Raw genomic sequence first — 27,706 nt, forward strand, 5'->3', positions numbered from 1 at the left:
TTGAGGAAAATATTTTCTTTAAAAAGGCGCTGAAGGTTACCTCCCATGATAAGAACACCAACCTCACAGTCTTTTTGGAAAAAAAAAAAAAAGACTTACTTTTTTCCAAATATTATTCTAAATATGTGTTTTACAGACAAAGGTCACTATGGATCAAAAACATTCTACAGAAGAAAGCACTTTTTATAGACACTGGAAATAATTTTAATAAAAATTCCATATTTATCTAGATGTGGCTATGTTCCATAGGAAGATTTTTAGCAACCAAAGTGCAAAGACAACATGACTGTGGCTTCTCTTGCCACACAAAATATTGACAATCTCCCTTTATAGCCTACTCTTAATTGTGAACTGGGACGCCAAATAGATGGCATGTGACTTTTAGAAGTAGGGCTCCAATGGACAAGGGGAAGGGGGGTCAAGCAACAGAACGAATTCAACTGAAACACAAACCAGCTTTGACCCCAACCAAATCCAAAGTCCAGCCAGAAGCCCATCAGAGATCAACTCAAGTTGTAGTATCACTTTTACAAGGTTATGCCACTTAACACTATTAAACCTAATCAATCCGAATCAAAGCTAAGCACACCCCCATCGCTAGTTCTGTCCTCATCCTATCCCATTTTTATGAAGGCTCCACATTACAGCTTAGTTCATACAGGGGGAAGGGGACCTCCAAGTCCTCAGAAGGAGCCATCCTAAATCCTCTGTCCAACTTTTCTTTACCCTGCCCTCCCACCTCCCACCCTGAGATGCCAGTCTTACCAAAGAAGTGTGGCTTGTCATTGTCTCAAGGAAATTAGTTCTAAATAATGCCAGAGAAAGATCAGTCCATGAGCAGCATTCGGTTTTAAGCCAGAGGGATGGGTCCACTCCAGCCTCCCTCCCCCGCAAAATCACAATGAACTCCATAATTCTCCCTTCTACCACTATAAAGATCTCCCATCTAGAAGCTCCCAACAACGACAGCACAAGGTGTTGATATTACATTACCGGAGGAGAAAGAGAGGGAGATATATATAGTTTTAATAAAACCCCCGTGCACAATTAAGCTTGATTAAAAGCCTGGAGAATGCTAAAAGTAGTAATGAGTACAAGAGGCTGCGGAGAGAAGGTGCGGCCTTCCTTGCAGTCAGTAAATGCTGGCAAGCAACAGGACACGGGGCTTCACTTGAGCATTGGAGAAGCAAAGAAGTTGCCTTGTCGTCCTAGGTTGGTGGCAGATTTGCTTTTGCTCCCAAATCTACAGAGAATGAACCGAAAAAGCATTCCATGAAAAGTAGGTAAATAAACAACTCTAACATTACTCAGTATTATCAGCTAAAATTAGGAAACCCTCAACAACTATTCTGCAAACTACTCTTTGTCATCTGCGATGAGAGAGGGGAAACAAAACCCTTAGACCCTTTTCAAAAAGGGATCCTTATGGCTCCAGGTTACTTTTAAAGGCTAGCTGCTAGCTGAAGGCCTCATCCAATTTCCCCTTCAGTAAGCTTCGGTATGCTGGGAAGAGTTCAGTTCCCAGGCCAGGCAGTTCCACTTACCTGGGCGTGTTTTTGGTGAGGGTGGAGCGCACTCTCTGCGACAGGGAACTAGATGAAGGAGTCTTGAGGAGCTGATGCTCAGGAGTGGTCACCGGCCCCAGTAAACTCACTTCAATCAAAGTTGAGAGATATTTTTAAGGGAAGGGCAAAAAGAAAAAAAAGCACCCTTGTGGGTGGCCAGTTTTTAAGCCAAATACCCCGTGAAGCCCTTAAGAGCTAAGGTTAAAGACCCAAGCAAAGTCCCAGAGATCATTTTTGTCATCGTCTATAACAGATCAGTACATCTTCTATGCAGGCAACTGCTCAATGAACAGCTGACATATGCTTCCTGATTTAAGCCATTCTCAAACTCCAGCATTCACAAATCTAATGTCTGACCACCCGATTCTTACCTACATTAGGAAAAAACAACATTCTTTCTTAAAAAGGATCTTGCAAATATGAGAGGTCTGGTCTCCAATGCCAGTAAAGTTGGAAGAAACCAACTTCAAACATTTTTGCTGGCAATACAAATTGGCAAAGCCTTTAAGAAATCAAGTTGGTAAAACAAAAAAATGTTCAAGCCCTTTAATTCAGCAGTTCCCACTCCTGGGAATTTAACAGTGGGGGAAACAGGATATATTCCTATAATGCTGATGTCAGCATTATTAGTAACTATGGAAAATTCAAAAATAACATCAATTCCTAATAGAACATGTTAAAGTAAATTCCTGTTTACAACCATAAAAATGATAAAATTATATAGTAACAAATAAAGTTCTTGCAGTATGTTAAGTGAAAGAAGATCAAATTATATCTGAATTGTTATTCTATTTCTAAAATACCCGTATGTAGAAGAAATAGGAGAACCACGTTCCATTCAAGTGAAAAAAAGTCAGGATAGTAGAGTTATAAATTTTCTTTTAATGTTAGAATCCTCATAATGAATTTAATTTTTGAATTCCAAACAGCTCTAGCAAAGGGAGGGAGAGGGTACATGGCCAAAACCGGAGAGCGAGTCAGGTCCCTTAAGAAACACAACTTGGGCCTTACCTTTAATATCCGGCGTCTGTGGTGTTGAAAAGGCATTTGAGTTTTCAATGACATGTATGGGTTCAATGTTCTCTTGTTCCACCATCATGAATTGACTCCAGTATTCCAGGGGCAGGGAAAGCAGGCGCTCTACCACCTAAACAGCCACCAAACAGGTTAGTGCACTTCCAAAGCTCAGGGCTTACCTCTTCCCACACCCATATCTCCACATAACTATACACACACACAAACACACACACATACACATATATATCTTTTATATACATATATGCACATTCCAAAGCTCAGGGCTTACCTCTTTGCGCTTTCTCATGTTATCACGTCACATGAGAGAGATACATATGTATCTCTCTCCACATATAGATCTTTTGTGTGTATGTATATATACAAAGGGCACTTGCCTACCTTGGGCTGACGCTTGATGTCCTGCAACATTACCACTGGATCTGGATTGGGCACAGCATGGGCAACTATGGTAGGCCCAAAGACTTTAGCCAGATTGGCCACGTCCATTTTAGTGTTTGGACTCTGAGCCACTCTAAGATAAAGAGCATTTAATTAGAAGACTTGCTCTTCCACTTAAACACAGACCAAAAAAAAAAAAAAAAAGATCTATCAGAAAACATTTCACCCTTCACATTCCCTCTCTAACACCCAACCCACATTATGTTCCCCATGGCAAATTCCCAAACTCCCAGAAGTGAGTTTCTGCTGTACTCACCTCTGCAAGTGAATCATGAGGAAAGCTAATGTGTCCCTGTTGGGCTGGGGCAGTTCACCAACAGCCTGGTACATGGCAGCTATGCTGTTGTCCTCATCTGTGATTTCTGTAAATGAAAAGAAAACACCAAGAGGCCTTAGACTTCTTTCCCTTGACAGCGTGCTTCCAAGTGATCGACCACAAAGTCTCATCTATACAGTAAGCTTCTGGAACTTCTGATGAGGTTCATGACTGCATCAAACTCCAGTTTCATTAACAAGCAGGCACTGGCCCACAGCTCAATATTAGAAATCAGAACCTTTAAAAAAAAATCAGCTCCTGCAGTTAGGGAAAGCAGCTAGCAACCCACGTGCCGGGAAGGCAGGCACACAACTGCAGCAGCTGCAATTACAAGAAGGTGTTCGTTTATAAACCGTGGTCAGGGGCCTACTATGGACCAGGTACTATTCTAAGGGCTCAGGTAAAGCAGAACTAAACAAAGACTTTGCCTCAAGGAACTCACATTCTACTGGAGGAATTAGTCAAAAAGCAAGTAGTAGGTAGTGCTACATAGTAGAAGCTAGAAAGTAATGGGTGGACGTATTTTAGACAAGGTGGTCAGGAAATGTGTTTCTGAGGACAAGGTACCCGAAAAGAAACCTGAAAGAAATAAAGGAGCAAATCATGCAAATACATTCCAGGCTGAGACAATAACAAATTCAATAGTCTTGAGTGGGGAGTAAGCTTGGTTATACTCTGAGAACTGCAAGCATTCCAACGCATCAGGGGAAGAGAGAAAGAAGGGAAGGGTGTTGAGAGAAACGATGCTAGAGATGTAACAGGAGCCGAATCCTACAGGTGGGGTCTTTGGGGCCATGTGAAGGACTGGTGGGTTTTATTCTGAGTGTGATGGGAAGTCACTGGGGAGTACTAAGGACAGAAGAGACTTCATCTAATTTAAATTTTAGAAGGACCCCTCTAGATACTGTTTGAGGATCATAGTGTAGAGGGCTGAGAATATAAAGAGGAAAATCAGTAGGTTCTTTCGTCATTCCAGGATGAGAGATGTCAAGAATGGTAATAGTAGGAGTGGCAAATTTCAATTTTAAGATAAATTTTACAAGAGCTTTGCTGACAAGATTTGTTAATGGATTAAATGTGTGGGAATTGGCTCCAAGTTCAAAAGGACAGCCCTAAACTCGACCTCAAACAACAAAAAACCCCATCAGTACCCATAGTTTAGACAGGAAGAAGACAAGCACCAAGAACACGGATACATTCTTCCCTCAGAGCACGTGCGCGTCCACACAGGCACAGGCACTGTACTGGGCGGCACACGCAAGAGTCAAACATTCCTGCCCCTGGGGGACTCACATTAGAGTATAAGATCTACTCTTACCTGCTGCTTCCATGAAAGTCTTGTTTAGCCGAAAAGTCAGAAGGGGTTCTTTGAGGTTTCGGAGGAAGTCCTTCAGGAGGCTACAGACAGCGTGGATGTCATCCACTTTGCTGAGGAGGGGTACGGTTTTCACTCTGAGGAACTTCTCTTTCAGCTCTCTCACTGTCCGGTCACAGCCAGAGATCCGGTACAGGCCTGTCTGTTATCGAGGGGACACTTCCAGTTACAAATTGATTATTAACAAAAACAACAAATCCACACTCTCTGAAGGTATATATATATGTATATATATATATACATATATATATATATATTTTTTTTTTTTTTAAGGGAGTTGGGGGCGAAGTGTGGTGGGCAGGAGCAGGGCAAAAGGAGAGGGAGAGAGAACCTTTAGTAGTCTCTATGCTGGCCTCAGAGCCGGACATGTGCTCTGGCTCACAACCCTGAGATCAGGACCTGAGCCAGTATCAAGAGTTGGGTGGCTTAACTGAGCCACCCAGGCGCCCCTGAAGGTTGACTCTTACCTCAGTCAGCCCTCTCTGCTCAATCTCATTTACGCAATGGACAACAATGGAGGGGATCATTGGAGAAGTCTGAGACACATAATCTGCTAGCAATCCCTGAAAAGGGAGAGTTTTAAATTATTATTTATACCACTTAGACCAGCAAATCAAGGTGAGTAGGAAGAACCATCCCCAAACTAATACTCAGACTGGGACATCATGTCTACTTTTAAATTCCTATTCCCAAAGCATTTATTAGAACAGAGATTCTCAGCTATATTTTTCCTACAACCACAACAGGACTGATTTATGGTCACATATACATACTCTTGCATGAACAAGTAATAAGACCACTAGCTACAACTCTGCCCCCGCTTGTCCTCTACTCAAGGGCTTCAGAAAGCAAGCAATAATGAGATTACAGGTATGGGCTTTAATATGAACTAATTATTCTTTTTTTTTTTTAATTATTTATTTGACAGAGATCACAAGTAGACAGAGAGGCAGGCAGAGAGAGAGGAGAAAGCAGGCTCCCCACTGAGCAGAGAGCCTGATGCGGGGCTCAATCCCAGGACCCTGGGATCACGACCCGAGCCGAAGGCAGAGGCTTTAACCCACTGAGCCACCCAGGCGCCCCTGAACTAATTATTCTTAAAAAAAAAAAAAACAAAAAAAACAAAAAAAACAAAAAACCCCCCTTTTTAAACCCTTTAATCATTCTTAGTAAGAAAAATTATTTAACACAACTCACAGTTGATCAGGACACAAACTATCTGTAGGGGAGAACTCCATGGTTCTCTATCAAAGTAAAGAAAATCTGTAACCAATTACGTGCACGAATAAGAACTATTAAGATTAAAGAAAAGTAGCATTTGATTTGCTAGGGGCTCGGAAGCAGCAGCATAATCAATTCATTCTGAATCTTGTTAATATTGTTCATATAATAAATACTTAATAGATTGAATCAGTTTTTAGAAATAAGCAATCTAATTTTAATAGCTTAGTATAGGATACTTCTTTTTTTTTTTAATATTTTATTTATTTATTTGACAGAGAGAGATCACAAGTAGGCAGAGAGGCAGGCAGAGTGAGAGGGAGGAAGCAGGCTCCCCGCCAAGCAGAGAGCCCGATGTGGGGCTCGATCCCAGGACCCTGAAACCATGACCTGAGCCGAAGGCAGAGGCTTAACCCACTGAGCCACCCAGGCGCCCAGTATAGGATACTTCTAACATAAAAGGAAGTACATTCACAGATGAAATTACACGATGGATGGAATTTCCGTCAAGATAATTCACTGGACAGAGCCAGGAGGACAACTTGGAGGTACTGATAAATCAGGACTGGACATGAACTGGTAATCACAGAAGTTGAGTGATAGGAACCAGGGGTCAGTCATCCTAATCTCTCTACTTCAGCACATGTTTGGAATTTTATAAAACAGGAATAGGATGTGGAGGGGAAGGAAAAGATGAGGAGGAAAGGAAGGGGAAGGGGGAGAGAAGAAGGAGGAAGGAAAGGAGGGAGAGAGGATGAGTAGGGAAGATGGGAGAAGGTCAAAGGAGGGAAGGGAAGAGAAATCTGGTGTAGAAAAGTTACTAAACAGACAAGCCCAAGCAGGACTCGGCTGCGAGTTAACATTTTATCATTTCTCTTCATCATTTGTGTTAAAACTATGCTTGACATCACTAATTTTATTATAAAAACTGACATTAAGCTTTGAAAAAGGTAAAGAAGTCATAATACAAGGACAGACCCCATAGGTCCTACCTCTCCAATCTTGACAGGTGTTCCTATCAGAGTAGGAATGCAGGGAAGGGGACAGCGGTCCCGACATTCTGGATGAGAGACCACACGACAGTCGCGGCACTTCAGAGATAGCTTGCCAAATTTTATCCGTTTTCCACATGGAACACAAGATTCAGGTTTAATAACCTGAGGACAAGAGGACAGAAATAACAGAGGGGTCTGAATTAGAAAATTACCATCATCAACAACCAGCATTTTTTAAGCACTTAGTATGTGCCAAGCAACTTCCTAATCCCTTTACACATGCTTGTGTAATTCTCACAATAATCCTATAACATGGGTTTTGATCTTTAAGGAAAGGCAAAGGTGCTGTGTAATTTGCATAAGGTCACCCAGCTGGAAGGCGGCAGTGTACAATGGTGGAAAGAACCTGTTGATGAGGAGCCACAAAAACTCTTAAAACATGTTAACTGTGCCACTTACTGTTCTGTGGCTCAGACAAGGCAGTTAACTCTTCTGAACCTCAGTCAGGTTGCTTGGGTTTATATGAGGGAATCCAATGAGACAAAGGTAAAGTGTGCTATATCCAACCATACTACATAAATATGTATCACTAAAAAGCATAAGCAATTGCTTCTGTTTAAAAGCTGCTTTAACGTAATATATTCACAGAATGCAAAGATATACACATCCTCTGTAACCAGTAGTTAGCTCTGAGGAGTGGAACTGAAAGAAGGAGATCTGACATTTAACTTTCTAACACTAAATGATTTAAATCTGTTCCTGGTATGTATTACTTTCACAATCAAAAAGTTAAGTGTGCCCGAAAGAAGACAGAACGATCACAGATCTACCGTCTTAGAGACGAAGTCATGCAGGCGCATCCCTCCATTGCTCTGTGGAGTGCCAGAACTCTCTGTCTCAGTCCTTGGCTCCAGAGGCCTGTTGCTCAAGGTGGAGTCACTATTCCAAGGTTGTAATGTACCTAGAAAACAAGTAACTTTAAGCTTCTTAATATTTTGTTCCTTTTGAATTTTAACCCCAATTTTAATGTAACTGGTAGACAACCAGTAATTTGTAACCATAATCAGAAGCAACTACAATGGCTATGCAGAAAAATCAGTTCAAGAATAATGAGTTAATAATGGGGCCCCTGGGTGGCTTTGTCGGTTGAGCATCTGACTCTTGATTTCGGCTCAGGTCATGATTCATGGTTCGTGGTACCAAGCTCTGCGTGGGCTCGATGCTCATCAGGGAGTCTGCTTAAAGATCCTCTCCCTCTGCCTCTCCTTTCCCAAATAAATAACATATTAAGTGTGAGTGGCACAGACCAGGCCAGCAATCCAAAGGTAGAATATGACAGTGTTCTGGCCTCCAGTAAGCAACAGCAAGAAACTACCCACAATATCCAATCCCTGCCTCAAAGGGTTCTAAAAAGCCAAGTGTCCCTGAATTTTACCAGTTGTTTTACACAGGCAATTTAGCTATAAACTCGGTGGACCTGTTTTCCTTCGGCTTCTCGTCCAATATGGCACAGTCTCAATTGTGGACACAGCTTCGATGGGCCCGCCATCATTGGGAACAGTCACTGTAGTTTTTGCAACTATGGATTCATTCCCCTGAAACAAAAGCAAAAATGAGGGAAGGACAAGCAAGTGAACATAATATCCCTACCACTATAAGGTAATTTTGGAGTGGCTGAAAAATTCCTGAATCTTGGTCAGGATTTATGGCCCAAGCTCAAAAAAACTCAATTGAAACCTCATACTTTAGAACAGAAATATAGGTCACAGAGGCATACACAACAATAAAATAAGAATCAAATATAAAGCTGACAGTTGTTTACTCAATCAGAGTGATTCCATTCATATGGATGATAAGGATCCTATTATTACATAGAAAAACTCACCAAATCTCTCTCTCAAAATAACATTGCAGCGTTGACTCAGGATTCTTATTTATTTGTTTGTTTGTTTGTTTGTTTGAGAGAGAGAGAGAGAGACAGAGTACAAGCTGGGGGGAGTAAGGCTTGGGGGTGGCACTGAAGAGGAGGGAAAGGGACAAGGAGACTCCCCACTGAGCAAGGAGCCCAATTTGGGGCCTGACCCCAGGATCCTGACATCATGACTTGAGCTAAAGTCAAATGCTTAACTGACTGAGCCACCCTGGCACCCCTTGACTTAGCATTCTTAATGGTTGGGGCCACTAACCTCTGATGTGTTCACAACCACAATTCTCTTGGCCTATTCTTACCTGGTCTACTGTGGAGCCAATGGAACGAGTCTTCTTTACAGGTCCTGGGGGACCATCAATGAACTGTCGGCTACTAGAGCGCTGGAAAGGAGACAAAGATCAAGAAGTTCAGCGTCATAGAAGATCTGAAGCACAGAAGATAAAATTATTCCATTGGACAACTTGGGTGCAAGTCCTGGATACCAGGGCTATTGTAAATAATAATATGCTTTCTCTAATTCTTTTTCCACATGAAGCTTAAGTTGTACCAACACAAAAATGCCCTCAGTGCCCTTAAAGAAACAAACAAGCTTTGGAAAAATTTAGGTGACAGCACCAGAAACAGTAGAGGTGTAATCCTATCCAAGGACAATATGTCTTTGGACACATATTAAGTACCCTAAACAAGCACACACAGACACAGCTTGGCATATCCCATTATACACACATTTCATCTGAAAATTATATTAAAGTACAAAGTCCTGCATAAAAATTCCTATGACAACTCAAAACAAACTCAAGTATATCCTTTTCCACTCCAGAGGCAGCCAGAACAGTGAACTAGGACGAGACTGTCCGGAGTTACTACCTCGAGGATCCTCCATAATGACCCCCAGCAGGAATTTACTTGTAATAGGTGTTTAACAATGGTTAGAGCTACATGTTAGGAATGCTGTATCATGGAAAATTTTCTAGAGAAAACTCCTTTATTGTAATTTTGTAAAAACAACAAAAACTAAACAAAACCATACATACCCTCTTTTCTCTCTTCTTCAGTTTGAAAGTCTTTACCAAAGAAGAATCCCAATCCTGTTGACAATTATAATGTATTAATTTCTGTGGTGAGGCAAAAACCCCAGACAGGAATTTTTGTGGAAATAAGTTTACAGAGAACCTTAAAGGCTTTTTGAGTCAGACTGCCTAACTTATAATTTGGGGAGAGGGTGAAGGGAGGGTCTCAGGTGCTGTAGCTATGGAACTACAGTAAGTTAACTTGCTTTCTTTCCAAAATTGAAGCTATTATAATAGAGTCAGGAGTCAATACCACAGAGGCAAGAAAAGGTTAAAGAATCAACTTCTGTCGTGATTATCTCCAGCTCCTGGTTCTTTATTTCTGACTATTTCTGTAATTAGTTGTAGAACTCACAGAATCTCAGGCACTATACTGATCAGGTTAGATGTCTTTCTTACTCTTAAGGGACTGCTATCTAATCAGACGTTCTGTACAATGTAACCGCTTAAAAAGTTCTAGTCCAGGTTTTATATTTCTCAAACATCCCTCTTCCTTGGGCCCCAACAAAGACATTCACCCCTGAAGAATTCCATTTTTTACCATAGTCTAGTTTCATTTCACTTATTTTAACCATTTACATTCATGTGACTTCCTTACTCCTGATAATCCCTGAAAACACAAAACCCAGAAACAGTAGTACAGAGCAAATGGTAGCTTAGCTAACTGAAATCTCTACAATTCCTAGTCAAGTAATTTAATTTAGCTACTGATTATTTGATTCAGTTTGGGTTACAACAGATACACCATAAGTAGGTCTAGGTCCAAAATCAGCTATTAAAACATTCTAGTTTTATCATATACATAAATTCCATACCTATTCATATCATTCCTTGTTTCAAAAAGGGGATACTTACTATGTATATCTGTAAAATGGCAATGATTTCCCCAAACACTGATTTGGGACAGAACACTTCTAGCCTACGTAACAAGTAGTCACCACTTGTTTCACTATTAGAAAACCAACCACAAATAACCTCCTGATTTATTGCTTTGTTGCTAGCTTTCAGCCGGGAAAACAGGAAAGATACACAAACCAATAAACCATCAAAGTTTGAACATCAAAGACTGAGATATTAGGAGATGACTTTTATACAGAAACACCACCATAAGTTAAGAAAAGGGTGCTGCCCCACAAAAGCGGGGTAGCAAGAAGTTTAGACCAGTCAACCATTATTGAACAAAGCATTACAGAGTGCCTAGAAACTTTGTTAGTCTTCTGGCTGAAGTTCCAGAGCACTGGTTTCCTTCTAATTATGAAGTATGACTAAGTTTTCTTTAAGAACCAAACTAATTCTGAAATAACGCACAAGTCTATTCTCTCCAAGAGCAGCAAATAAACCCTGCCTGGGTAGAATCTTGCTAATTTTTTTTTTTTTTTTTTTATTGCTAGCTAGGGCTTTTTAATAAGCCAAGATACAGTCAATTAGCAAATGCAGCTCACAGATCCGTTAAATAAATTTAACCTCATCCCAAATCCTGAGTTCTATATTCTCACTTCCAGAAACTAAATATATAAGCCAGTCTCTTATAGCCTGTGTGGATTTTTATTTTAAAATGCGAGCTCAGGGGCGCCTGAGCAGTACAGTTGGTTTGGCGTCTGACTCTTGATTTTGGCTCAGGTCGTGACCTCAGGGTCCTGCAATCAGCCCGGCTGCATCTGGCTCCACACTCAGGGCAGAGTCTGCTTGAAGACACTTCCTCTCCCTCTGCCACTCCCCTGCACCAAGCACTCTCTTGCTCTCCCTCATCGGTAAATACAATCTTTAAATAAATTAACTAATTAATAAAATAAAATAAAATGCTAGCTCAGAATCTGTAATACATCAACAAACAAAACAGCAATAAAGGAATTCCAGAAGACAGGACAGGAGAGAGAGCCCTGAGGGAGCAGGGGTAAGAAAAATAAACAATCCTCAGAGATCAATCATTTATTACCAGTGATTCGTCAGTCTTATCAAAGCTGATATCTGATAAAATGGAACCAGATTCATCAATAGTTGATAATCTAGATGAGAGAAACAACACAGTATTAGATACAGAAGACGGTGGCAAGTAAAACGCACGAATGCCCAGAATGAGTCGCATTGGTCATGTAACACCAGCAATTTCATAGCAGTGCCTTCCTATGGAGACAACTACAAGTTCAAAGCCTAGCCATGGTGGCTGCTTGCAGTGGTTTCCATGGGAGAGAGCGGCTGAGAGTTTCCATGCGTGCGTGAGGGCACACGCAGCACAGCTGCTTTTTTGGCAAAGACCTCCTAACAGCAGTTGAAAGTTACAGACAGGAGCAGGGGTGCTACTCCTCGCAGAAAAGGCTACTAGAAATTCACAGGCACAAGACTGAAGTTTAATCTGATCCCAATTGTGGTTGCTTTCTACAAGAAAGAGTGTTACCCAGCATCAGCTTTTGAAGAAATTAAGCCCATATATTTTCTCAGTTATAAAGATTCCCCATAAAACAACCAGGCAACAAAATAAATAGCTGGAAGAGTGCTGACCTTTCTCTCCATACTGTATTGGGGGTGTTAAATTTAAAGCCTGGTAGAGACAATTTTAAATAGTGATGCAGTAGAACCAAAATTATTGTCTGGTCTTGACTCACAGAAGGCCTTCTAAACCAGAAGAGCTACAAGAGCTACAAGAGCTCTCTGGAGAGTAAATGCTGAAAGTATTGCTGAACTGCCACTTTCACCTTTAGGTTTCTTAGCAATGAGTGGGATTAGTTACTGACGTGCAATTTTGCATCAACATCAAAATTTTACCCATGGTGAAACAATTATCCTAAGGAAAGATCAAAAACAAAAGAAGATAAAAGAAATCAGGAGGCCCCTGTGCCTATGCCTTTATTTCCCACCCACCCTTCCTCCGAAGTCTTTTTCTGCTTTATTCAGCACACATTCCAGAAGCAGTCTATTTAAGAGTTCAGATAACAAGAACTTCTGACAGCTGCGCTGCTCGTGATCAGATAACAACAGACACGGCTTCCCCACCTTTTGTTCCCAGCATTGCCGCTGGACGGCTGGCCTCTGTTGAGAAAAGCCAGAGCTGATTTTTGCTCCTCGCTTAGTTGAATGCTGCCAGATGTGTCACACATGAGCATCTCTCGAATCAGCTGAATCTGTCTTTCCTGCAGACCAAAGCAGAGTAAAACATCCTAACTAACCAGGGGAGAAAGCTTCACCTCAAATTTATGGGACGGGCAGACCAGAAGACATTAAAATACAGCATTATGCAAATGAGCCTTCAGGAAGGCTGCTACACCGATAGCATATTAATTCACATCAAGCCCAGATTGTGTCTCTGATTTCTGACTGGCAAAATGAACTCCATCCAGAACAGTGGGCTTTCTGCTACAAGACTTTTGGGTCAAGGGGCTAATCCCAGATGATATTGCAAAATGAGAGTCCCAAAACAGAATTTCGCATAGGAAAAACAATTTAGTGTCATTTTATCAGGACAATTATTGGCTTCCTCTATGGATCAAAGCAGCCACCCACCTTTCTAAAGGGTGGAGCGAAATGCATTAAAATGGATACAAAGCTGTGACACACTGGAACCAGTCAATTTGAGCTTACTGAGGCATTTAACACTGTACCAAGATGGATTAGTGGCTCCTCGTAAAGGCTTTCCTTTGTACCATGACCCACCCTGGTACACCAAAATGATAGTGTTCCATGTTAGTCACATTGCTCAACTGGCTGACTACATCTCGCCCCTTCCCCTGAATTAGGAGCAGTAATGATGGAAAACCTTAGAGTTGTCTTGTCTGTCTAAATAACAAATACTAGCTATTGACAAAAGGATGAGGGTGTTCTGGGTGGCATGAGAGATAGCCAACATCTTGTGACAGATCAAGCATGCTAGGAATTCCCTAATTTTAATTCTTTAAAAATCCTCAACTGAAATCTATGAAGTCATAGTTTTAAGTCAAGAAGAGAAAAAATATTAAATTTCAGCCTATGAAGGACAGGATTCCTATGCTGCAATTTCAGCTTCAATTAAGGCCAACTTGTCAATGGACAGGCTGCTTTTAGTTCTTTAATGTGGAAGAAGAAACTCAGTATAACTGGGGGGTGGAAACAGGACCAGATGATGCTGGCCCTCCCCTCACTGGCTCGGCTCTAGCATAGAGAACAATACACACCAGCTTCTCGCAGTCAGCCTCAGCTCGCTGTCTCCGTTTGATCTCGACATCCACCTGATTGCGTGCGTGCTTCAGTTTAACATCCAGAGCACTACGCTCAGTCTCTGCTTTCATCAAAAGATCCTTGTACTTCCCCAGCTCGTGGTCTGTTCTCTGCCACTTTTTACGGAAATCCTCAAAGTCCTTTGCCAACTGGATGAATTCTGAGGAAAGGGGGAAACTTTAATAACTCCAGCACCAAACACAGTACTAAGGCTCTAATGACTGAGTCCTCTAGTTAGTTTTCCTCCAAGTATATAATGAAGGGACCAGCTAAACTCTCGGCAAAGCCAGCTGAAAATAACCAGGAGCAGATCCTGGATATTCGTTCATCACCCTGCATGGCAGCCTTGTGGAGAGCAATTCCTGTTTCGATAGGCCACCTCCTTTGGCTTGGCCAGTGGCATCTGCTATGGAATAAGTAACTCATTAGTCACCTGGCTCCAGATGTAATACCAACACTGAAAGCTCCTGAACAGAAGGCAATCAAAGGGGGATACCTCTGGGGCAGCTGTCACGCACCAGGACAGTTACAGCTATAAAACAAAAACAGCCTCCTTTCGAGTCACGCACTGCTGCGCCAAAGAGACGTTAAACAGCAAATTCAAATATAACTGCTGTAATATGCTCCAGTAGTTGTAGATTAATAATATAGATGTCCAGGCCTACAATTCCATTCAACTATATAATTATACAAATATTGATTTGAAAGTAAAGAGCCAATTTGCTAGTGTTGTTTAACACTGCCCTGAAGGGTGTATAAACATTTCAATGGGAAAGACACAGTAAGAACAGATCATACTAAGCTAAGGTGAGTCACTGATGGCGGAATATGGACTCTTTCCACATGTCTGCAGAGAGAGCATCACTTTCAGTGCCGTGCCCGGAAGCATGATAACCCTGGCGGCATTCATGCTTGCCACGGCTGTTGGCAAAGACTGTTCTACACTTCCTATTTTCTCGTTACCTTCGATCTAGCTCTAGGCTTCACTCCACACCACCTTCACAGAGGAAGTTCCCAAGGTGTACATCTGCTGCTGGCCAAACTAACCCAGTTTACAGCTGAAACTAGGCCACAGGCACACAAAGCTTGCAGATTCTTGGGTAGTAAGGACACTTTTCTTATTTCAATTTAACCTAAGAGCATAGAGGCAATGAATATAGTGTTCTTTCCAGTCTTAATAATTTGACTAAACTTCAAACTTACAAATTACAATGCCAATTCAATCTCGAGAAAGCAAGTCTTACACATAAAGACACTTCAGTTTGTAACAAACAAAAGGTTTTAGCAGAACAGGATATTATGACCTCATTATCTTAGAGAATGCAACTTTGAAAGCTAAATGTACATACACACACACACACACACACACACACAATATATATATATGTATATATGGCTACAATTCAAATAGCTCTAAACAGTGTGTTTGTTTTGTTTAAAACACATCAATTTTTTCCTTCTTAATTTAAAGAAAAAGAAAACAACATATCCTTTTGCCAAATTAACTATTTCAACAATGTAGAGTCACAACATTTTTTTTTAAAGAGCTGATTCTTTGCCATGTTCACTCTGGCAATTCATCAAATACTGCACTTAGATTTGTGTACTTTTCTGATGTATGTAATAGTACTTCAATTTCAAAAAATAAAGAACAAGAAATACACTTTTCAACCACACATCTAAAACTTTCTAGCTCCACACTGTGGTCAATTAAATGTTTCTAAATATAGTGCTGTATACACTATATTTATATACACTCAAATATCTACTGAATTGAAAAACAATTTTGAGAATGAAAAGATTTCCACTGGATCTAATTTTGCTCACTTCTTTGTTCCTTCAAACACTCCTTTTTTTTTTTTTTAAAGATTTTATTTATTTATTTGAAAGAGAGAGCATGAGCAACAGGGAGGGATGAGGCAGAGGGAGAAGCAGACTCCCTGCTGAGCAGGGAGCCCAATGTGGGTGTCCATCCCAGGACCCAGGACCCAGGACCTGAGCCACTCAGGCACTCCAAGGACACTCCTTCTTGATAAATCTTATTAAATTTGGGTTTTAATCGCTATTCATTATTAATTGGTATATATTATAAGTCTAACTGAATTGGACGATGGAACTCAAACCAAAAAAAGTATCAGTTCATTTCCAGGAAAGAGTTCCTATTTTAATAGTATGAATGATTCAATTACTAGTTCAACTTGTTTTATGCTAGACCAAAACCAGAATATTTGCATACCTAAAATATTACTTACGTATAATTCTGTTGTTATGAATTAAGTTTGCTAGGATGGGTCAAAACAGCATATTAGATCATCAGAAAAATTCTGATATAGGAGATCAATAAACAGAGCATTTTCAGGGTCAGTTTGTGAATCATGATTCCAACTTGGTACTAGCCCCCATCATGAAGTACATATTCAAAAGATTTTTTTTCTAAGATTTTATTTATTTAGGGGAGGGGGTGGGGAGTTAGGTGAGCCTGGTGGTGGGTATTAAGAAGGGCACGTATTGCATGGAGCACTTGGGTGTGTTGCAAAAACAATGAATCTTGGAACACTGAAAAAATAAAATAAAATTTAAAAAGATGTTATTTGAGAGAGAGAGAGCATGAGTAGGGGGAGAGGGAGAAGGAGAAGCAGACTCCCCGTTGAGCAGGGAACCCAATGTGGGGCTTGATCCCGGGACTCAAGGATCATGACCTGAGCCGAAGGCAGACGCTTAACCAACTGAGCCACCCAGGAGCCCCTTCAAAAGATTAACTTCAAATTACCTCCTTTAAAAAGTTATGTATATTAAACTATGAAATGCATCTATCAAAAAGGAATGAAGGGGGGTGCCTGGGTGTCTCGGTTGGTTAAGCATCTGCCTTTAGCTCAGGTCATGATCCCAGGGTCCTGGGATTGAGCCCCACATTGGCTCTCTGCTCTGTGGGAGGCCTGCTTCTCCCTCTCCTTCTGACTGTCACTCCCGACTGTCTGCTTGTGCTCTCTCTGTCAAATAAAATATTAATTAAAAAAAAAAAAAAAAAGGAATTAAGGGAAATTTCCTTAAAACAAATTGAGGATAATCTCTGATTCATTAAAAACAAAACAAGCAAACAAACAACAACAAAAATGGAGGATTTGGTTCATAGTTCAGCAAATAGATTAAAACCATCCCAGAGATCTTGGTTTTCTCGGCTCACTCCTCCTGGGACCTTTGCACAGGCTCTTCCTTTTGTTTTCCCCACCACTCTCTAAGCTTCTTAGAAAGGGGAAGGGGAAGGGCACTGGGTCTCTTTTCTCTCCAGTGCCTTGTAGCACACAGTAGGCACTTAAATATCCATTGAACAAATAAATGAAAAATTGCTGTTCAGATCAAATTTAAACTCCAGGCGTCCAAGCCCACCTCACCAGTCTATTCAAACTTGACCTCCCACCACTACACAATACTCTTTCTTGTCCCTGCTCCCAGAACAGACCCATGCTTATTTCTGCCTTCTCCCTTGTGATCAAGCTGTGTACTCCAAACAGAATGCTCTACCTACACTCCTCTTTATGTATCCATTCTTCTAGTCCCATCTGTTCTATAAATCCCTTCCTAATCTGTTTGTTCCACATTACATTTTTCTATACTTCCCAAAAGCACATATTTTCATACTTGTATTATCTTGTTTCATAAGAAATCGATCTCTGAAACTTAAATACCATGATCTTCTTGAAGAAAGGCATCAAGTCATAGACACTGTAGTATCACCTACTGTAGACAGCATAACACAAACCCAGCATTGTTTTGTCACACAACAGATTCCTGATAAATATTAAGTTATATTTATTCCCAATTTACACAGCAACAACATAAAAAAAAGTTTTGGGCAGCTCACAATAAAATAATAGAAGATAAAAACAATGTAGACCAGGGAAATCAAAGATAAGGTTATTAAAGTCATTTTATTTTAATATTAACCTTCATTTTGATCTTTCAGGAACCCTGGACTTAGCTAAAAACAAAACATGAACAAACCTATACAAAAAGGAGAGAGAAGAATGAAGTGACTGATGAAAGACTAGAATAAGGGGTCAGGATACTTAACCATGCAAGGAATTCCTAGGATCAAAGAAGAGGACAGAGACTGAGATGTGTTGTAGAAAGGAGATTCCAGTCTAGAAAACATAAACCTACTCCATGTCCTCAAGGCCAACATTCCAAGTTAGAGATATGGAGAGGAAGGCAAAACATGCCTCTATTTTATAATGGGAATCAATGGGAAGATAGAAATGTATTTATAAAATAAGGATACCTATAAGAATATCTAAATTCTTTTGGCATAATTACTTCCAAAGTATTTTCACAACTAACTAGTATCTCGTTTTTATCCCCAAATGCTCACAGCACTCCCACAAAGATAAAGACACTTGAATTCCTATTTTACAGATGGAGAAACAGACACAAAAATAAGTTAAAAGCCAACACTGGTTACTGAGACTCCAAACTTCAGATTCTTCCCTCTCCTCCACATCCTATCCTCCTCGTAGAGCTCTCATTATCACAGTCTCTTCTACCCATTTCCCCTTATTTCCAGCTTCACAAACACCACTCTAGTTAGGGCTCCTGCTGCCTAACAACATCCTCATTGGTCTCCCAGGCTCCCCCTCCACCAGGGTCATCTTCCAAGAACTCTGATTATGCCACTCCCCCCTTATTCCTACTCCCTCTCAGCCCTACCCCCGCTTGCCTCCACCCTAAATGCCCTCTTTCATCTGTGTCTGTTGGGATCTCCATTATGGTGCCACCTTACTTTTATCCATGAAGCCATTTTAGTCAGTCATCCCTTTCCCTCAACTCAACATGTGCTAGATGCTGTATTAGATTCTTGCTAAATATTTGCTGAATGAGCCTGAATTTTAAGATCTCTCATTCAATACTCTTCCCTGCACTGGGCTCCAAAGCAATCCATCTTCTGAGATGATGTGACCTCAAAGAGGAGCCTAATTAGCATGCCATCATGGTTACTGAGCTGGCATCAGATGATAAGGTCATGCAACAGCTATTAAGAAAGAGAAAATAGAATATTGTCTTAAAAGGCCTGTAACTGGGTAAGAGCTATTAAAAACATCAAATTAAAGAAAATGCTGAATGGCATAAGCAGGACACCACACTAAGTACTGTGAAGATCTAAAAACTAAATAAATAAATAAAGCTTAGAGAGACAGTTCTTACTTCACTTTTATATCAATGAGGCTGACTTAAGAGCAACACTTACTAAATTAGGTATTAATGAAAATCTCAAATGGAAGACGATGGCAACTCAAAGAAAAGCTGAGAAAAAATAAATCCTTAGATCACTTAAGTCAGGGCCATCAGCCCCGCCTTCTTCACGCTTCCACTTCCCAGTCCACCATTCTCTCAACCACCTCCTTCTTCTCTCCAACTCTCTACCCAGTTTCAATCCCCTCTTACTAAAAATCAAATCCATGAAATAGGTGAAAGCAGATGAACAGTCCCTTCTTCAAAAAGAAATTATGACATGTTTCTCCTCTTCAACTGAAAATGTTTTATAGTACAGAGGGAAAGCCAGGATAAAAAATACAGACAACAACTACTCTAAAGAAAGAAGCAACATCCTTGGAACTTCAGATTTTGCCCAGTTCTTGGTGTGAAAGTGAAATTGGCAACTAATGCCAAGTAGTCAATGGAAAGAGACTCTTGATAATGAAAGAAATCTGGGGATACCCACTTAAGAACAACTATAGGAAAAAAGTGACCAGCTACAATGAGTGTCCATTAAGTTCCAACTATGGATAAGTGACCATCATTTTCTTTTTAGGAAGCCCAAATGAAAACAATTTTAAGATTGGAACACACGTCAGCTTTGCAGAAAACCCAGATCTGAAAGCTGTTTTTTCTTTTCACACAGGCCAGCTCAGGATGACTTACGGAGTTCATTTCCTTCGCTGAGAATCTCCACCCGGCGTACAAGCTGCTCAAACAGATTCCGCAAATTCAGCATCGTCGTATCCATCTTTCTGCCAAGAAATCAAATATACATTAGGGGTCCTGCCTTCTTCCCCAGACAAAAGATTCAGTAGCAATCCATTACAGCCATCAGTGACTAACATCTGGACTCTTCCATTTGTAGCTACCATTATAAGGATCTCAAGCCAACAATCGGTGTTTTGTATGATCTTTATTACAAAAACAAAGTTGGAATGTTTAATGTTATTTGCAAATCAGAAAAGCATTTCAGACCTCCAAATATAACACCCCCTTCCTGCCTACTTCTTTTCCTCCAGTCTGCAGGCACTCTGGAGCTGTGAGGAAAGCAATTAAGGACAAGCATGTCAGTTGATTACTAGGTGACCAACTATAATATGTGGCTCTTAGTCTATTGATTAATACAATACTTTTGCCACTTTAATCCTTCTGGACTTTGAAGACCTTCAATGTAACTTAAAAGGTTTATTTTTAATTTCATTTTTAGCTAGTATCCCTATTGCAACTGCCTTTTAAAACGCAGGACATGGTCAGCACATTTCCTACCAACAGCCCAGATGACGTCACACGAGTGATTAAGTGAGGAAATTGCCAGCTCAGCAGCACAAGAATTATTTCTGTAATGCAGGGCTCTCTGCTGGACTGTGTGCAGGGACTATGTCTAATAAATTTATACTAAGTATAGGCAAAGGATTATGCTGTACCACATTCTGGCATCAAGGAGACAATACACCACCTTCACAGTTAGAAGGGCAAAGGAAAAAATCATTTGCTACTGTGTTCTGTATGGTGAATTTCAGACTTCATATTCCCCCCAAAGCCCTGCTGATATTACATTAAAAACAGTGTCCTTACAATCAGTTGTGTTCTGAATAGACTTTAACTGGGAACACTTTGAGGAAATAAGATCTTAACTTAACAGACAAGAAAAAAAAGACATCAACTGGACGTTACAAAATTATCAAGGAAATGAAATAAAAAAATAAATTTCATTTGAAAACTGAATGTCCTTAAAAATACCATTTAAGGATTCTTGTGTTTCTCCAAATCACCCCTCAACATTCTAGTCTATGTCCTTATTTCATGCATCTAAATAAAATTTAGAACTCTTTTATGGGGCGCCTAGATGGCTCCATCGGTTAAGTATCTGTCTTTGGCTCAGGTCATGATCCCAGAGTCCTGGGACTGAGCCCCAGGCCAGGCTCCCTGCTCAGCAGGGAGTCTGCTTCTCCCTCTCCCTCTGCCTGTGCATCTGCCTACTTGTCCTCTTTCTCTCTTTCTCTCTCTGTCAAATAAATAAATATTTTTTTTTAAATTAACTCTTTATGAAGGTTTAGTGATTTTACAATGTTTATAAGATTGTACCATAAGCTATGAGGATGGGACAGGGTTAAAAAAAAAAAAAAACCACAAAGGACAAAGGAATATATAAACCTAAAGATATTTTCTACTAAATGCTACAGAGTTATTCATTTGTACTCAAATGATGATTGGCCTAATAGCCAAAAAGCTCCCAGCTCCAAGCTTGGAGGCAACATATACCTGAATCAGGGCCGGAAACCAAGATTTTCAAATGGCAATGTATCTGTTCCAAGCTACATAATCACAGCAAGCTGCTAAGCAACCAGACTAACAAATGTATTACAAAGATCTTTCTCTAAACTAAGAACAAAACTAAAAGAATAGCATTAAAACTGGCAGGAGGCGATCTGGAAGCTGTGGAGATGCCCATGGATTTCCCAGTATGACAAACCAGGCACAGATACCCAAATGCTACAGGGGCAGGAGCAGGGATTTCAGTAGTTTATTCAAATGATGATTTCCTTTGGCTCCAGTAAAAATGGGAAGAGACTGATCGGGTTAAATGTAGGGCACTGATTTCCTTTATCTCAGCAGTCATCTATACATTCTGAGACTCAAAGTCAGTGAACTCCGCACATAGGAAAATTTCTAACTGCCCAAGAGTGCAGAAAAGTAAGATTTCACAGTGCAACTAGAGTATTAAAAACTGGTTGTTTAAAAAAAAAAGAAGAAGAAGAAGAAGAAGAAGAAGAAGGTTTGATGTTTTAAATGACAATACAGCAACCTGATTCTTTGTCCCCTTTAAAAGAAATCTTCACATTTTCTCAAGTTCCTCTAGCCCACTATTCTTCTCCCCTATGTTCTTTGTACATACCACTCCCTAGAGTGAGGGTTGTGGGGAGGTATAGGCTCTTGAAAACACAGCCAGATTCGTCAAAAGACTAAAGACACAGAGAACCTACCCGGAGACATTTCCTCATCATAGCAACGTAGCAACCGTTATCTCATACAACTACCTCCACCTACTTTATTGTCCAAATGTGAAGCCTGGTACCCAGGGGGCAGTTGTTTAACTCTCCGTGCTCTGCTATGAAATAGAGGTAACCCTCAACTGTCAGATCATCATAGTCTGCAGATTTAGTTTTAGGAAGCATTTATGGTTTTCTACGCTTCCCTCTCAACACCAGATATTCCCTAAAATTCAATCCTCTAATCTCTCAAAGAAGTTACCAAACTTTCCCAAGTTAGTCCATACAGCTCTCCAGATGATCACCCATCCCTCTCCAGCCTCCCTCCTAACCACCGTCCTACAGCTCTTAAAGCTCTTAATTCGACTGAGATGCCCTAGAGGTGAAGCCTGATCCTGAGACTTGGTTCTATCCCTCCCCATCACATATATCAGCAACCACTCTACCCACTAACCTACTCTACCAACTCCCAATTTTGATTTCCTTATCATTCACACAGTTCCAAACCTCAGAATCACCTTCAGTTACTCCCTTTCTGATAAGTACGATCATGGTGATCGTACTCTTCTCTCATGTTCTCTATCCAGCCCCTAATCACGGGCAGGCTCGCCATCATTCACTTCAACTGATGCTTCCCCCACTGCTTTGCTCAGTTGGCACTCAAGACACATACACTTTGCACTCACATTTCTACCCTATATCCCAGGTAGGCTGTACATGTGAGAGAAATCTTACCTTTGGCACAACTGTATCACTCACACAAACACTCAATATTTAAAAATAAATATTTGATGGGGAGCCTGGCTGGCTCAGTCAATAGAGCATGTGACTCTTGATCTCAGGGTCATGAGTGGGAGCCCCACACTGGGCGTAGAGTTTACTAAATAAGTAAATAAATGATAAATGGAAATCAGAGAACACACACCAATGAATCTACTGTCAAAAGAATTTCCATTCTACCTGAACATCAGTGCATAATATAGATGAAAACTTAAACAACAGTTTAAAAAAAGGAGGGGTGGCTTGGACAGAAGCCCTGGGATAAAGTTTCAGTTCTTCTATTTGTTAGTATAACCCGGAGTAAGTCAGATTCTGAGACTCATTTATAAATGGGAACAGTAACACTTGGCCTACTGATCTCACAGAATAGCATCAATTCACATAAATAAAAGTTTTATAATGTAAAAATTGAACCTTATAGAGGGTATGACATTTTTTTGTTGTTGTTGTTTTGGTCTGATAGTTGTTATTTACATTTTACCACAGTGATTACCAAATTATAGCTGGAACCCAGACCAAGAAGAGTGGAGAAGACAGCAAAATTTGACCAGGTCTAGGCTCTTTAGCAGGCTGTCTTACATGAGGCTTGTAGCATCTGAAAATAGCTTTTCCTCTAACACAGGTTTACTTAGGGTAATCCAAAAACGGCACTAGCAAAATATAATCCTCTTCTCTTTATACACCAGGGGACCATGTATTTTTATTAATGTTCTATAGAAGTGACATTCAGGAATTATTTATAGATGACAAAAATATCTTTCTACATCAGTACTAACTCTGATATCACAGCCAAACTGTAACTCAAAAAGCTAACATTTACTCATCCTATTCAATGTCAATTAAAAACGATGTTAATTTTCCTGTTGGGTCACATTTTCACTCACAAGAACACTCCTTTATTTCTCCCCCTTTATTATTTAGCTCCAGAGCTAGGAGATACACTAATGTGAAAGGAAACAAAAACAAAGTCATATTGTAGTACATTGCTTTGCAGCTGTAAAACAGCTGTCACTTTTCACTATGGAGGCAGCTGCCTTTTGGGAAAGCTGAAATGATCCCTGTGTGTAGCAAGGAAATCAGTTTGTGGAGCACTTTAAACAAAAAGGTGCTAGAGAATCTCAGCTGTTATTGATGAGAAGCCCCAGAGGTGGAGAAGTCACTATGTTACAGATTCCCAATCTGTGAGTATCCCTGAGGGAGCAATTTCACATCACCAGGAAAGAGTCTCAGCTTGATGTGATTGCTCTGAGTCCCCAATTTAATTTCAATCACCCAGCCAAGAGACAGACATCGTCCTTCAGAATAACAGACTATTACAGATCTTAACTGCAGAGTATCCTGGGAAAAGTCTCTATCCTCTTCTTCCTCCTAGAAACAACATTATTAAGAGACCTATACATCATGCCTTAGACGCATCAAGGGTATTAAATATTGTAAGACAAAGCAATGGAAGGTTGAGTTTTTCGGGAAAGAGTTTTAATGAAAAACATTCTCACGAACATTACTAAATCTGGAGAGTCCCAAGAATTCAGCAATACAGGTTTTCCACTGCCAAAGAAAATCATTTCCTAAGACAGTCTCAATACTATAAGATTCTTTCATATGAAAGCACTGTGGAGCAATTCTTTTTCCCAGATGTCCAGCTTTTGCTTTAATGTATCAGAAGTCTCTATACAACTGGCAGAAAGAAGGAATATCCTGAAACCAAATGCTATTATGAACAAATGAATTACAGAAAGAGTAAACAGAATGTTCTCAATCCAGCGTGAATGAAAACTAAAATAAAAAGACGAATTGAACTATTATTTCTCAAAAAATTATTACCAGTTTTAGTATACTAAGTCCTCCTTTTTTCCTTCTTATACTGTGGATTCTTACCATTCTGCAGTGTTCCATTCTTCAAGGTCTAGTGTCTTACCAATTCACTAAAACATTCCCTAACAATTTCAGTCCAAAATTATCTCTATTACCGATAACATTCATTTGGCAGATATAAAACATTGTTTCATACTATGGAATTTTCCAAGTTCAAAAAAAATAATGTTTTTTAATAGTGAAACTAAAATCTTATCACCCTAAACAATTACATTCATCTCATTATCTAATCTTTGCCCATTATATACTGATATCTTTGTAATATTGCAATCATAGATTGATATGTTTGTGTTTTGCTTTTCTCCATCATGATTCCATTAAGTTACAGAAAGTTAATTAACAGTTATTTAACCATTGTCTTCTTTGGATATTAATGTAATTTTCATTTACATCTACCTGGAATCTCCTGCATGGTCACTCCCTCATCTCCTTCAGGGATTTATTCAAATGTCATTTTCTCATTGATGTCTTTCCTAACTATCCAATTTTCAATTGCAGACTTTACCCCCCTACACTTCTCTGCTTTATCTTCCTCCAAAGCACTTGTCTTCACCTAACATACCCATATATTAACTTGTTTATTGTCTGCCTCCCCAACAGTTTAAGTTTCAAGAATGCACAGATTTTTGTCTGTTTTGTTCACTGCTGAGCCCCTGTACCCAGAACAGGCCTGCCATTTGGCAAATGATTAAAAGACATTCACCAAATGAATGAATTGAACATCACTGTAAACAGGTTTTTCCTTTAGGTGGCTGTATTCCTTAGAACTGGTTTCCAAGGCTGGGATTACTATATCATAGGGTAAAAGCCTCTTATAGTTCTTGATAAATACAGCCAAAATATTTTCTAAAAGGGCTATAATAATGTACACTATACTCAATAGTGCAGAGGCCTACTAGACTCACCATAGTTATCTTAAGTTCTATCAGCCCCCCCAAAAGTGCAAGCTCCTTTACGGCTAAATAAGATTGTATTATATTGGGGTGCCTGGGTGGCTCAGTGGGTTAAAGCCTCTGCCTTCAGCTCAGGTCATGATCCCAGGGTCCTAGGATTGAGTCCCGCATTGGGCTCTCCGCTCAGCGGGGAGCCTGCTTCCTCCTCTCTCTCTGCCTGCTTCTCTGCCTACTTGTGATCTCCGTCTGTCAAATAAATAAATAAAACCTTAAAAAAAAAAGATTGTATTTTATTTATATTATGCACTAAGTACCTGTTGAGTGATTAAGCTATAGGAAAGGCGCCTTCTCTCTAAACACTTTCAATAACTCGAAAAGTTCACCCCACACATTCAAGAGAATGATAATAACATTTCTTTAATTTAAAAAAAAAAAAAAAAAGCTTATCTTCTCACCCACCACACGTTGCTGAACACTCTCTCCGCCTACGGAACGAAATTCAGTGACGAGAAACATACGTGAAATTCTAAAAGTAACGCCTCCTTGTTCCTAAGGCTAAGAATTCGGATGGGACGAGCAAGATGTCATTGCCTCGGCCAGCCTACCTGGATACACACAGTCCAGAAGGGAGGGAGGCTCCACTTCAAGCCGCCCGGCCTCTCAAACACCGGGGTTTCTCCCTTCCAAAACTCCGTGCCCCTCGGAAGAGAATAGGGGCATTACCCCACCCACTCCCAAACTCTGTGTTTAAGTCAAAGTCACTTCTTGGGGGTGGAAGGAACCACCTGTCCAAGCCATCACCTCAAAACCACCTGTCTTGCCCTGTCCAAGCCATCACCTCAAAAACACAGCTAGGAGAAGAAAGCCCTCCACTCCCAGTCACCGCCCATTCGGGCCGCTGCCTCCCCGGGCCGGTGGAGACCTCCTAGAAGAGAGATTGTAGGTACCGATCTTCTCCCTGAACCCGCGGTGGCCGCGGCTCACCACCTCGGACACTCTCCTCCCACCACACACCTAGAGTCAGACGCACCTGATCTGGCCGGGTCCGCCTGGACCCACTTGAGCCGCCTTCCACTTACTTCCCTCCGCGCCTCACCCAACGGCAGAGCAGCACCGCGCTTCCAGCTCGGGTTTGAAATCCTGCACCAACCAATCACAGAGAAATTTATTCCTCCCGCGCTGTCCCTCTACGCTGCGACGCACGCAAAACCGCCTCGGGGTGGGGCGGGGCCAGAACTGAGCATGCGCATGACGATAAAACGACGCCAAAAGTAGCCATTTTGACTAAGGTCAGAAGAATTGTGGGAGCGCTCTTTGCTTTTAGGGTCTGCGGCCCCAGATCCCTTTCCTGAAGCCGTTCAGGATACCATGTTGACTAAGGGCAAGTGATACTTTGAATGCAGATTATGCGTAGCCTTGCTGTTTCCCCAGGCAGGAAAATAGGGCTTTTGGAAATTATCAGTTGGACAGTGTAAGGTCCCACTGTTGAATGGGAGGAAGTCCGGAAGGAGTTAGAACAGTCATTTGTAACCATGTTTATTGAGCCTTGTAATACCTTCATTCGTTGGTACATTCATCCAGGTCTTAACTTGTTATTTGAGTGTGTTACATTTGTAACAAGCGCTCTACTAGGTATCAGAAAAATAAAGATGAGGGGCGCCTGGGTGGCTCTGTTGGTTAAGTGTCTGCCTTGGGCTCAGGTCAGGATCCGGGTCCTGGTATTGAGCTGACATCAGGCTCGCTGCTCAGTGGGGAGTCAGCTTTTCTCTCTCCCTCACC

At 40.7% G+C, this 27,706-nt stretch overlaps 1 protein-coding gene across 2 annotated transcripts; it reads right to left on the reverse strand.

The window, feature by feature from the left end:
* RACGAP1 (Rac GTPase activating protein 1) lies at positions 1 to 27,136 on the reverse strand. 2 transcript variants are annotated; one of them, XM_082741270.1, is made up of 17 exons: positions 26,942 to 27,136; positions 20,053 to 20,141; positions 14,094 to 14,296; positions 12,940 to 13,076; positions 11,885 to 11,954; positions 9,913 to 9,966; positions 9,178 to 9,258; positions 8,426 to 8,543; positions 7,779 to 7,909; positions 6,946 to 7,110; positions 5,200 to 5,295; positions 4,676 to 4,874; positions 3,298 to 3,403; positions 2,982 to 3,114; positions 2,577 to 2,712; positions 1,545 to 1,653; positions 1 to 1,243 (listed from the first exon to the last, which is right to left on the reverse strand). In XM_082741270.1, the coding sequence occupies exons 2-17, from the start codon at positions 20,135 to 20,137 to the stop codon at positions 1,168 to 1,170; spliced, it is 1,899 nt and encodes a 632-aa protein (XP_082597396.1). In that variant the 5' UTR covers positions 20,138 to 20,141; positions 26,942 to 27,136; the 3' UTR covers positions 1 to 1,167. The 2 variants fall into 2 exon arrangements, with proteins under 2 accessions (XP_082597396.1, XP_082597397.1); XM_082741271.1 differs by lacking the exon at positions 14,094 to 14,296 and having other exon boundaries at positions 26,942 to 27,099.
* Between the last annotated feature and the right edge of the window lie 570 nt (positions 27,137 to 27,706).

This window comes from Mustela nivalis, assembly GCF_964662115.1.
Source record: "Mustela nivalis genome assembly, chromosome: 7".
Classification (NCBI taxonomy): Eukaryota; Metazoa; Chordata; class Mammalia; order Carnivora; family Mustelidae; genus Mustela; species Mustela nivalis.

Bases quoted from the DNA above. Each gene is read 5' to 3' on its own strand.
- RACGAP1 (XM_082741270.1), bottom strand. From the start codon at position 20,137: ATGGATACGACGATGCTGAATTTGCGGAATCTGTTTGAGCAGCTTGTA. The intron at 9,967-11,884 runs GTAATAAATGAT...AATTGTCAACAG, and splicing joins ATAAGACTGACGAATCACTG to GATTGGGATTCTTCTTTGGT. The intron at 4,875-5,199 runs GTAAGAGTCAAC...CCTCGATAACAG, and splicing joins AGCAGAGAGGGCTGACTGAG to ACAGGCCTGTACCGGATCTC.